Source organism: Pinus tabuliformis, chromosome 1_2, assembly GCF_031772625.1.
Source record: "Pinus tabuliformis cultivar Carrire ecotype Pingquan chromosome 1_2, CPIR1, whole genome shotgun sequence".
In the NCBI taxonomy this organism is placed as follows: Eukaryota; Viridiplantae; Streptophyta; class Pinopsida; order Pinales; family Pinaceae; genus Pinus; species Pinus tabuliformis.
Window position 1 is genome coordinate 1,264,274,205 of NC_142298.1, and position 12,204 is coordinate 1,264,286,408.

At 37.9% G+C, this 12,204-nt stretch overlaps 1 protein-coding gene across 1 annotated transcript; it reads right to left on the reverse strand.

Annotated features, from left to right (window-relative positions):
• Positions 1-9,139: 9,139 nt before the first annotated feature.
• On the reverse strand, positions 9,140-10,289 carry LOC149210824 (protein SODIUM POTASSIUM ROOT DEFECTIVE 2-like). The gene is made up of 3 exons (XM_089394489.1): positions 9,942-10,289; positions 9,672-9,747; positions 9,140-9,549 (listed from the first exon to the last, which is right to left on the reverse strand). Exons 1-3 carry the CDS (start codon positions 10,182-10,184, stop codon positions 9,416-9,418), a joined length of 453 nt encoding a protein of 150 aa, XP_089250615.1. The 5' UTR covers positions 10,185-10,289; the 3' UTR covers positions 9,140-9,415.
• Between the last annotated feature and the right edge of the window lie 1,915 nt (positions 10,290-12,204).

Consider the following 12,204-nt stretch of genomic DNA (forward strand, 5'->3'; position numbering starts at 1 on the left):
ACAACCATAACAAAGCCCTTTTGCTCTTTTTTCTTCCAATTGTTTTGGTGTCAACCTTATAGGTTGTGGAAGACTAGGGGCAACAACACTTTCGTCTTTATAGTTGTGAGTGGTATACTTCCTGGTTGCCATAATTTTGCTTTCCATTTTTCTTGCTAACCTGAATGCCTTCTCTAATGAATCAGGTTCCCAAAGGCGAACATCATGTTGGATATTATCCTTTAAAGACCCTATGAACACATCAATCCTATGCTCCTCTGGAATATCTTTTACCCTTATGTTCAATTTTTGGAATTCCTCAATGTGCTCCATTATTGAACCCTTTTGTTTGAGACTTATCAATTGGCTAAAAAAGGTGTTGCTTTTTGTATCCTCATAATGTGCTATCAATTCTTCTGTAAAAATTGTCCAAGTGATAAATTGTTTACGAGAGCAAATCCATTGATACCATACAATCTGATTTGGTTCCAAATATAAAGTTGCCATATGTACCTTTTGTGTGTTTTGCACATTATTGAGATCGAATAATTGCTCCATCTGTAATATCCATGTGGCGGGATCCTTGTCATCAAACTTCCTCATATCGATTTTTGGAATATGGTGGGTCTTCGATCCAACATTAGAGTCTATGGAATCATGATTAACATTTCTTTTGTTCACATCATGAGTTTCCTTTACAACCTTTTCACCATTAGTAAGTATTTCTTGTAGAAAATTTGTCAAATCTATCTTCAAATCTGCCATGTTTGTCTTCAAATCTATCTTCAAATCTGTCATATCTCTCTTCAAATCTGTCTTAGAATCATCCATATTAGCTTCCATGCCCTTTATCTTAGATTCCACGCCAATTATCTTAGCTTCTGTTAGCTTTTGTGAGTGTGACATTTGTTGCACTTGTTCTTGTAATTTTGATATATCATGTAGCATTTCTTCATCTTCTTCATCAGTCATGCTAGAGCTTTCAGGTTCCTTACTAGGTGTTTGCATTTTCTTTCCTTGGGGTATCAGTTACCGATAATAATGCTTTACTATGCCCTTTGAATTCCTTCAAACCAAGCTTACGCAAAAATTAAAAAAAAAAAACTACACAACTTTTTTTCACTTTGTAGAAGCCTGATATTGAATCTGATGTATCTCTGTAAATTTAGATTCTCTAGTTCTAAAATTGCGATCTGTAGTAGCCTTCTATGTCCTCTTTCCAATGCCACAAGTCTGACCTGAATTGGATTCTCCAAGGAAGAGTTATGTGAAATCTCCCACAGTGACTTGATTATAGACTAGTTCAGTAGAGCGAACTTGTACGATGTGCCACGAGTCACTGTTTTGACCTTTGGATCTGAAAAATGCATAAAAGAAACTAATTCCGTCCTCTTTCTGTACCTTCTTACGAAATTTCAATCCAATCCCCAGAGAGAAAGTTATGACGATTTTCCCCAGGTCACCTGTTTGGAATGTAATTCAGGCGTCTGCAAAAAGACCAACTTCCTCAGATCATATCTCCACAAATATAGCGCGAAAAGTTCTAAAATTAGGACCCAAGGTTCAGAACAATTTCTTTTCAAATGGGTTTTTTGTTCAACTTCTGAAGCTTCGCAGAAAAAAAAAGTTATAGCGAAAATTCCACGATGACATGTTTGTAGCAGCGAAACCCTAGAATCCAAAGCTCTGATACCAAATGTTATGAAACCAGCTCAAAAAAAGATAGAAAAGATAGATCAACGCCTTAGAATTCAGCCTCTTCGAGGGGGAAACCTCCTTTACATTACATAAATGAACAATTCTTGGATGATTCAAATGACAAAACCTCCTTTCTATATATAGGAGTCTAAGGAGTCACAATATAATCCAGCCGACCTAACAATAATAATATAAAGCCACAAAAATAACAATAGAGGGATTCTATGGGGCATAGTAATAACAATATGGGGGCAATAGGGGCACAACAATATTAATAAGGGGTATAACTACAATAGTAATGGGGTAATCACTAGTATTAGAAGGACCCAACAGGAAAACTACTGTGGATAGAGATCATAAGGGTTTCACCAAGGTTGGGGGCAAAGGGAAAGGGGGTAAACATCCACACAAGAAGATAAATGAGGACAGACATACAAGACACAACAGTTTCAAGATCCTAGAGGAAGAAGAGGGGAACAAGGATATAGTCCAAGACATGGAGAACATAACCAAGGAGCAGGATAAGGAAGCTGACATGGAGGATATCACAATAAACAACCAGCAAAAGGATGATCTACCAAGCTGTATGGAAATCAGTAGGGACCATGAGATGACTCTAAGTGAAGTGGGAACGGAGGACCATGAACTATAGGAGATTCTAGATAGGGAAAATCTAGATCTAGAGAAATTTCTAGAACAAGGAAAGATCATAGGAGTGGACTCCCTGCCAAAAGAGGATTATGACAGAGTACAAAAACTCTTTCTATGGAGGTCACAATTGAAGGGTGTTGGAATCAAAAGGAATCATGAAAGCCGAGAACCAAGTGGGGTAAAAATGATGGAGAATCCACAGGCACAATCTCCAAAGAATTCAGGTAGGAAAAGAGGAAGAAAAAGACAGAATGAGCTGTTGAACGAATATGGAAAACTATTGATCAACTCAAGTAAGATGAAAGATCTCACTAGTTATTCCTTTACTAACCTTTCTTAATGAAGCTCACAACCTGGAATATTAGAGGCATAGGAAATAGAAGGAAACAAAGAAATCTCAGTAACAGAATGAAAGAAGAAAAACCAGATATGGTTTTTATTCAGGAGACAAAATGTTCGATGGATAAGATAAGAGAAATTCATAATAAGTGGTTAATCAAGTATGAGTATCTAGAGGTTAAGGAAAATAACTCGGCGGGGGGGATTCTCACGCTGTGGGATCCATAGAAATTTGGAATCCTAGATGCTGAAGCATCCAGGAACTATCTTTCCTTGGTATGTCAACCTGTAGGTGATAAGGAGATATACATGATTACAAATGTTTATGGACCTCAAAAGCAAACAGAAAAGCTCAAGCTTCTCACCTCCTTGTAGGAACTAAGAGCAAGACATCCCAATATGCCTTGGATTGTTTGAGGAGATTTCAATATGATAAGATCTCTTTCAGAGAAAAAAGGAGGTATTAGACAGCTAGGCAGAGACTCCATGGCCTTCCAGAACTTCATTATGAACATGGGACTAGTGGACACTGAAACAATAAATGGAACCTTCACATGGAACAACAAGAGGGGAGGGGCTTCTCAAGTTGCCTCCAAACTTGATAGATTTATTATTTCAGAGGACCTCCTTCTCACAGGCCCTGCCATGACAACTTCTATTCTGCCCTTTGGAGGATTTGATCACTGGCCTGTACAGCTAAAAACCACCTTTATGGGCACACCGAGAAATAGACATTTTAGGTTTGAAAATGCCTCGCTCTCACACCCTAAATTCACTAGTAACATTGATAAATGGTGAAGAGAGGAGTTGAATATTCAAGGCACTAAAATGTTCATGCTCCAGCAAAAAATTAAACATATCAAATCCAGACTTAAATCTTCGAACAAAAAGGAGTTTGGTGATATCTTTAAAGCCAAATGAGAAACTGATCAGAAGCTCCAGGAGATCAATCAGATCAACATCACAGATGGCTTCACTGAAGAGAGGAAAAAACTAACTGACTCTTTGTAGGAAGAATGAGAAGATCGATGCTTACAAGAGGAAATTTTCTGGAGGTAGAAATCAAGGATACAATGGATTAGAGAGGGAGAAAGAAATACAAAGTTCTTTCATAAATCCACTATGGCTCACAGGGCACACAACAGAATCACAAAGATCAAAGATTCTCAAGGGATTGAGCTTGTCTCTCACAATGATATGGAATCGGTCCTTGTACAAAACTTCTTCAATATTGCAAAGGAGCCGCTGGAGTATAGATCCAGGTTCATTGACCATTTCACGAAGTATATCCCTCAGTTGGTTACTAGAGAGGACAACCACAATCTTAATATGCTAGTGTCGGAAGAGGAGTTCAGTGAAGTGATTAATGAAATGCAGAATGGAAAAGCACCAGGCCTGTATGGAATCAATGTAGACTTCTTCAAATCCTACTGGGAAAGAGTCAAACACGATATCCTCGAGGTTGTGGAAGACTCAAGAAAATCCAAAAAGGTTTTGAAGGCTCTTAATGCTTCCTCCATAGCTCTGATCCCAAAACAGGAAAATGACATGACTCCGATGGTTTTCTACCCATAGCCTTATGTAATGTGGTGTATAAAATTATTTCCAAAGTGATAGCCAATAGAATCAAGCCCCTTCTACATTCTCTCATATCAGAGGAGCAAACAAGCTATGCGGAAGGAAGACAAATCCTCAACAATATCATTCAAGCTCATGAGGTGCTACACTCTCTCAAAAGCAACAAACAAGCCAGTATGATCATTCAATTGGACCTAGTGAAAGCCTATGACAAACTACGCTGGTCTTACATAAGAGCAATTCTAAAAGCCTATGGCTTTGACCAAAATTGGATAAGATGGGTTATGGCACTAGTCATCACGTCCAATTTTTCCATACTGCTTAATACAGCTCCATCGAGAACCTTCACACCCTCCAAAGGACTCAGACATGGAGATTTTCTCTCACTATTCCTCTTCGTTCTCATGATGGAAGGGCTAGGTAGAGCGATCAAAATGGAAAATGCTGAAGGACGAATCCAAGGTATCAATCTCACCCCGGATGGAGCGACTAACACTCATCAAAAATTTGTGGATGATACAATGTTGCAGGGCATACCCACAGTCAGGGAAGCCAGAGCAATCAAAAACATCTTAAATGACTTTGCCATGGTAGTAGGCACATAGGTAAGCCTCAACAAGTCCAAAGTATTTTTCTTTAACACTAATATTGCTATTCAAAGATACATTACTATAATTCTTGGGTTTCAAAGGGAACAACTACCTTCCAAATATCTTGGCATTCTTCTTACTAACAAAACTCTAAGCAAGAAAGTGTGGGAGCCAATATTAAATAAACTTCAGGACAAGGTCAAAAAATGGACATGCAGGTCACTAAATTTGGCAGGGCGCCTTCTACTCACACATGCAGTCTTGCAGGCCATTCCCATTTTCATGTTCTCAGTTCTTCTTGCTCCTCAAGGCATTAAGCAGCAGATACGGAGCATACAAAGGGACTTTCTGTGGGGCATAGGGGAAGAAAAAAAGAAGTGGGCCTCAGTAGCCTGGGACAAGCTTTGCAAGCCAAAAATCCATGGTGGCTTGGGGCTTCATGATCCTGAGACCCTCAGTAGAGTTTCGAGAGCTAAGCTTTGGTGGAGATGGATCAAGGAGTCGACTACTCCCTGGGCTAAGCTTTGGAAACAAAAATATGCCACATATTGGCAAGAAAAGGATCACATCAGAATGTCAAGGAAAATCAGGGGCTCCCATATTTGGAACCTTGCTTAGGAAAATAAAAGTATTGTTCAGCAACATTGTTTCTAGGAAATCTGAGTAGGGGACCTTGCTCAATTTTGGGAGGACAGCTAGCAACAGGAGCTCTCAAGAGTGACACAGATAGCAAAGGTCTATTTTTGGTAAAAGACTTCTGGGACCAGGGAAGGAATAATGGAAAATGGAGGAATTGGAAGGATCTAGGACACAGTGATGAGAGTCCTCTGAAGGCCCAGGCAGACGCTCTCACCCAGGATCTAGAGCATAGAAGGATTCTGGTTTCCTCCTCACCTGACCAATTAAGATGGGGAAAGAACACCGAAGGTAACTTTAACCTCAAAGAGGCTAAACAAGAAGTTACAGGATTTAACTATTTGAATCCTGATCAAGTCTGGAAGAAACTATGGCAAAGCCCCCACTGGATGAAAATAAAGTTATTCATCTGGCTAGTGCATCAAAGGAAGATCTTAACTTGGGAGAATCTCCTAAAGAAAGGCTTCATTGGTCCTTCCAAATGTTACCTCTGTGGCTCACATGAGGAGACGATGGAACACCTTCTCAACCTCTGTCCTTTCACATCCAAGGTGTGGGACTAGGTGGCCTCAATCTTTAGACAAACTGATAGGGATAGTCTCAACATATCCAACACTTTGAAGAATTGGAGGAAGAACTTCTCAAGGAATGATATTATTAATAAAGCCTGGATTCTGGTTCTAGGCTTTGTCATTTGGAATGTTTGGAAAGAGTGCAACAGTCAGATCTTCAAAAACAAAACAAGCAAGCCCCAACACATAATTGATCAAATTCTAAGGCAACTCAAAGACATAGTAAGAAGCTTGTTGAGGACACTTCCTAAGGATCCTCCTCTGCCCCAAGAGGAGAGAATTATACTTCATTTGGGTCTCCAGTCCATAATTCCTCAGGGAATAATTAAGGGAGTGAGCCAAATAAATACAGATGTTAACATTTGGAAGCCTCCTCCTTATGGTTTCTTAAAGGTTAATATAGATGGAGCATCTAAGGGCAACCCAGGATTAACTGGCTTTGGGGGTGCCATAAGAGATGATCAGGGGCAAATAAATAAAATCTTCCATGGCCACTTGGGGAAGGCCACTAATAACATGGCTGAGCTTATGGCATTAGAGCAATGCTTGGAAATCCTGGTGGATTCAAATTCACATAATGTTATAATTGAAGCAGATTCGGAATTGATCATTAGAGTAGCCAAGAAAATATGTAATGGAACTTCTCCAGATAAAGTGTCGAAGCATTGGAAGCTTTTGCAGGTCTTTCACCGTATCTATTAACACCTGCTAACCCTAAAAACTGTCAGATTTGTCCATGTGAAAAGGAACGCTAACATGTAAGCGGATCATTCAGTGAACGAAGGAGTCACCAATAGGGACAGGGGTTCGCAATATGCTTGGGATTTGTTACCCACAAGTAAACTGTGGGAGGACTGTCTCTGTCAGGCGAGCAAAAATATGGAACTATGGATTAACAGGATGGATCGAAGGGATTCAGGAGACAGGCGGGAGGATGGAGAATCCTAAACTGTCTGACATTTTTGGTTTTGGCTGCATTCCAAAGCTCTAACTTCTTTTGGTTGGATGGTGAAAACACTGACTCAGGAAGTACCACAGGTTTGGTCATCCATTTTCATATTGCTTAGATGGTGTTTGATAGAGACTCTGGGAGGAAGGCTCAAGGCTTGCTGGACAGGATTGACAGTTATTGCTTGGCGAAAGAGCGTGCAGGCTTTTCCATGAGACGAATGATTCAAAACCACAAGTGGTATATCAAGCGGGATTCGAGTGGTTTCTGGATTTTTGAGGTTGGCCCTTGATTCCACTCTTCGTGCGACACGTTGCAATGAGAGGTGAGAGAAAATCGCCCTCACTGGGTGGTTAACCCTTGCGCTTCTTGTCCACCCGATATTCACGAAGACCATTGGACCTAAGTTAGGTGATCAACGGTGGGTATGTGTTCGAGTAAGTTGGTTTGGTTTTCAGACCCGAAAAAGTTTAGTGTTATGCCTAAAGTTTTCATTGAGTCCGTAAGAAAGTTTTAAGTGTGGTTTGTTGTGGGGTTTCTTGTGGACCCTCAGCGGGTCATTTGTGGCTTTCTATGGGCCTCAGTTCTGTGGACTCGTCTTCTAAGGAGTTCAAGGTTTCATTTGGTGCACGTCAGTACCACTAGATGGTCTATTGCTTGCTTTTTGCCCTAATTGTTTGGCTGTATCTCCCCGGTTTTTCATGTTTAGGCTTCTCATGGTTTTGGGTGCATGGTTCGGTTTTTGCTTGCCCTGCTGTCTGTTGAACTCATAGAGAATAGGTGCAGCTTCATGTAAATTATGTATTATTGGCTAGCTTAATAGAAGGTCCTACTCTTACTTGATAAAAGAAACCTATCTATATATATTGAAATTTGTAAATAAAGTTGTCTTATATTCATATTAAGATTTCATTAGCTATCCTGATAATAAGTGCACCATACAGTACCCTAATATTAAGAAGCTGCTAATCTTAATATAATTTATTAATATTAAGAAAGTCTTAATCTTAATATAATATAATTTATTAATTAATGAACACTCTATATATATTAAAATGACTTTTTGATTATTTAATTAAATTTTCATTATCAAAGTTGTATAAAGAGTCTTCCCATAACTAGTTTTTAAACTTAACAAACAGATTATTAGAACTGGGGTGATCTTCAATTGGTTGAAGGATTTAGACATTTCCTAGTACAATTCTCCTTCTTTGAAGTCAAACAAAAAAATTAATATAAATCCACAGCCCTTGCACGGTAGTTCGCTCTAAAAGATGTATTAGTAATAAGAGGTCCCTCACACAGACTTGTGTTATGCCTTTACAGACAGAAAACGTACCTCTTTCACAGTAGTTCTATTGTAACTGTATGAGATACCATTCTGCATTGGAATTCCTATGGTGAGTAATCAACCATTTATAATTTTGTGTTTACCAAAATATTCCCTTTTTTCACATTCTGTACAACACATTTTGTCCTGAATATTTTTTTCCCAATATCGTTTGTCTGATGTAGGACATGGTTTTAACTTTTACTCAAACCAATATCTTAATGGTTATGAATTTTTGAAAAAGTGGGTCATGAGAGAACATGCTTTACTTTTCTTTGAATTCATCAAAATTCGAATATTGCTTCTCTTTTTCCTCAGTGCGGAGGATATTGAATGATACTCTTCTTATCATTTCAGGAATCAGATATTTTACTTTAGCCACCAAGTCCTCCAACCCCACTTTGTTTTTCAACTTTATTTGGGTCCCATTCAGGAATATGAAAATAAAGCAGGTTCAATTCATGCACACCTTTATAGACATTCTAGGAGGCCAATTCACAATCCAACACTGCATGTAATGTAAAAGTATTGACAGTCTACTTTTACTTTTTCTGGTAAATGGATGAAAGCTGAATAGAGGATGTAAGGATGGACGGTGCACATTTTTTTTGTTTTTTACTTTACTGTCATTGGGAGTAAAGGGAATGATTACCTTAGATTTTTTGAATTTTAGGTACCATGTGAGTTGGTAAAATTTACTATGTCTGACACAATGGGAGGCAAAAATAAAATTAAAATGCAGCTCTGAGTTTGACATGTATGGCAATGATATCCATAGATAACAAAAGAGCTACATTTTTGCAATGAATTCTGTGTCTGATGTTGTAAACTGCAATAATTTTCATACTGACAGGTAATATCATACATTCTATCAATAATTATGTAACATTGATTTTAAATTGATATCAATGTTCGTACAATGGACCAAAAAATAAGTATGCAGATTGACAGACAGCAAGATCAGGCTATTTGTAAAAGCCTGCAGCAACACAAACAGTGAATCTATATCTGCAACTTCTAAAAAGCTGGAAGGCTAAAGGACTAAATCTTAGTTATACAGACTGTTAGATTACAAAAATGTTGTTGCAGCCTTTTAGCTTAACTTCTCCTGAGGCCAGAACTCAGCATTTTTTACTTTGCAGACACTTTCCAAAACTCCAATGGGTGATATGTTACCCATCACTGTGACCTTCTTATTCTCCAGATCTATAGCAAATGCTGTCACACCTGACACAGTTGGACACCAGAGTTTGTGTATTCAGTCACAAAAATTGCTTACATATATGATGTTGGGGTATCTATTGACAGATAACATACAATATTAAGCAAGCAGGCTGAAAAAGTGTCACCTTCCATTTTTGATATGTGTTTACTGACTTTCCTGGCACAGCCAGCGCAGTGCAATGAGACTCTCAACACCACCACCTGCACAGCATAAAAGAAGATAATATATGCAAAAATCATAAAGAGCATATATACAATGATTGCATACTCTGACTTCACAAAAGTGTGTGTATGATATATTCTATGATTTCACAGAATTAATAAGCAGGCCTATGAAAACATACGATTAATACCAAAGTGGGCATAAATGAACATTGAAACCACATGATTCTCACCTCTGGGTTTTGCCTTAATGTTATGACCTGTTCTTCAGTTTCAGTGGGTTGGACATTCCTAGCTTTCAGCAGGTCAGAAGTTCGAACCTCTACAACTGCACTTGTAGACTGCCCCTGTAGAAGCTGTGTCTGCTCCGAGATCTGAGAGTCTGGTCTTTGAAGGTATCGTCTTCCCACAGAAAAACAGAGTGTAGTAGAAGATGGGGAAATACAGAAGATGTTCAATATGCCCATCAGCTTCATATTAACAAATCACAAAAGTCCCCAGAGACAGAAGTAATCACCAAAATTCCCAAGGATAAAACTATCGCTCAAGCAAAGCACCAAAAGAAGTAATCATATATATATATTGTCATGGCGTATTGATGACCCTAAAGTTACTTGTTTGTATATATATATATATATACAGCTTTTGGAGTATTTGTGGACTTAAACTTGCGTGTGTAGTGGTATAAATTTGGTGAAACAAGGTACAGTCAAAATGTATAAGCAATGAAGCAACAAAGGCTATACGGTGAGGTTTTTCCACATCAGACTAGCTTCCTTTTTTTTATGCCATATAGTTGTTGAAGCTCTGTACATGTAGGTATGGTTCAAAGGGACTCAACAATCCAAGTACAGCCAGCTGCCTAAGCAGAGACTGCACGCTAAAAAGAATCTGTGGTCTATACAATTTGCCCACCATGTGGACTACCTTCCAGACAATAATATAATATTCTGCTATCCAGACGGGTTGGTGAAAGGTCCCTGCCAAATATCACATGATGGAGAATATGAAAAACAGCTGGGATAGAATTATTTGAAAGTCAATAGCTTCATCAAGTCCATATGATGGATATTTTGAAATGATAGTAAATTTAAAAGATTATTATTTATACAACCTACTTTTCATATTAAAGTTCAAAAATACATCTTTTAGATTTTTGAAGTTAATTATTTAAAAAATTAATAAATCCAAGAAGTGTAAATATATCTCAATCCCGCCTTTTCTATCTGGACATTCTTGAAAAAATGATTCTTATTACTTCATTACCACATAAAAATATTAAGTGCTTGCACCTTGTTATGGACCTTTACTCTAGAAAGGGGTATTGGATTTAATAATATTGGATATTTACAAATACATTGTATGTGGTTGTATTATTGGACGAGAGTAACGAGGTGATTAAGATGTTCTCACGAATGTTAAGAAATTAAATAAAAATAAATAATTACATAGATAGGTGGGTTGGGTTTAATGGTTAATGTTTCTTATTTTTATTAAGAGATTATATCTTCAAATTCAGAAGGGGTAAATCTTGCGAGTGGGTATATATATATATTTAAACGGAATTAATACATGAGTGAACCACTTACATGTCAGATATACTTATAACTGGGCCAAAATAGTTTGCAAACCATAAATACAAATAATTTCTGAATTAAGACATGACTCGTTTTTTTCCCAATTTTTGGATATAAAAAAATTAATATATGATATAAATTATTTTAAAAATTAAACATTATAAAAATTTGATATTATTTATTTGATAAATAGATATTTAAAACGAATATATATATATATATATATATATATATATATATATATATATATATATAATGTTGTAATATTAATTAGGGATTTGATGATATTAAAAGCATTTAAGTTAAAATAATGATGAAACTAGATTAGAGGTTAGAGGGATGAATATAAGTAAGAGTTATTGAAAGAAGATATTGTCAACCGCAACCCTAGCATAGAACCAGTGCGAAAATGGGGATTCCCCTGAACTTGAGAGTGGAAGAAGGGTGAGGGGAACGATAATGTCGCAGGAAGACAAGGCACGAAGCTTCAGGTTTATCTAACCGCAGAGTTTTGGAACCTCACTTGGTTATGCGGAATAGTCGGGTCAACAAACAAGGGGATCAAATGGTGGAGGTAGCCGGTGGAACAGTTGGGCCAGTGTCTGTCGGAGGGTGTTGTGCACAGCAGAGCATAGGGATAGTGAAATGGTGAGAGTGAGAATGTTGTTTTTGCATGGACGAGGAACTTGTTGATTATTCCTTAGATACAATGGAGGCTTCCCAAATATGGGTGGAGGAGCCACATCAACAACCAACTGGGGTTTCACTGGAGCCACTCCATGAACCAGAAGTCCATGTTGACGCTTATATTTCAGAGCTGGTTGGTGTGGAGGGTTCCTTAAATGCCCTAGGGTTTACTCACCCAAGCTCAACTGTGAATGCAGAATTTCTACAACTACAGGAGGACCAAGCTCACCCG

Bases quoted from the DNA above. Each gene is read 5' to 3' on its own strand.
- LOC149210824 (XM_089394489.1), bottom strand. From the start codon at position 10,184: ATGAAGCTGATGGGCATATTGAACATCTTCTGTATTTCCCCATCTTCT. The intron at 9,748-9,941 runs GTGAGAATCATG...TATGCTGTGCAG, and splicing joins CATTAAGGCAAAACCCAGAG to GTGGTGGTGTTGAGAGTCTC. The intron at 9,550-9,671 runs GTGACACTTTTT...CAACTGTGTCAG, and splicing joins ACACATATCAAAAATGGAAG to GTGTGACAGCATTTGCTATA.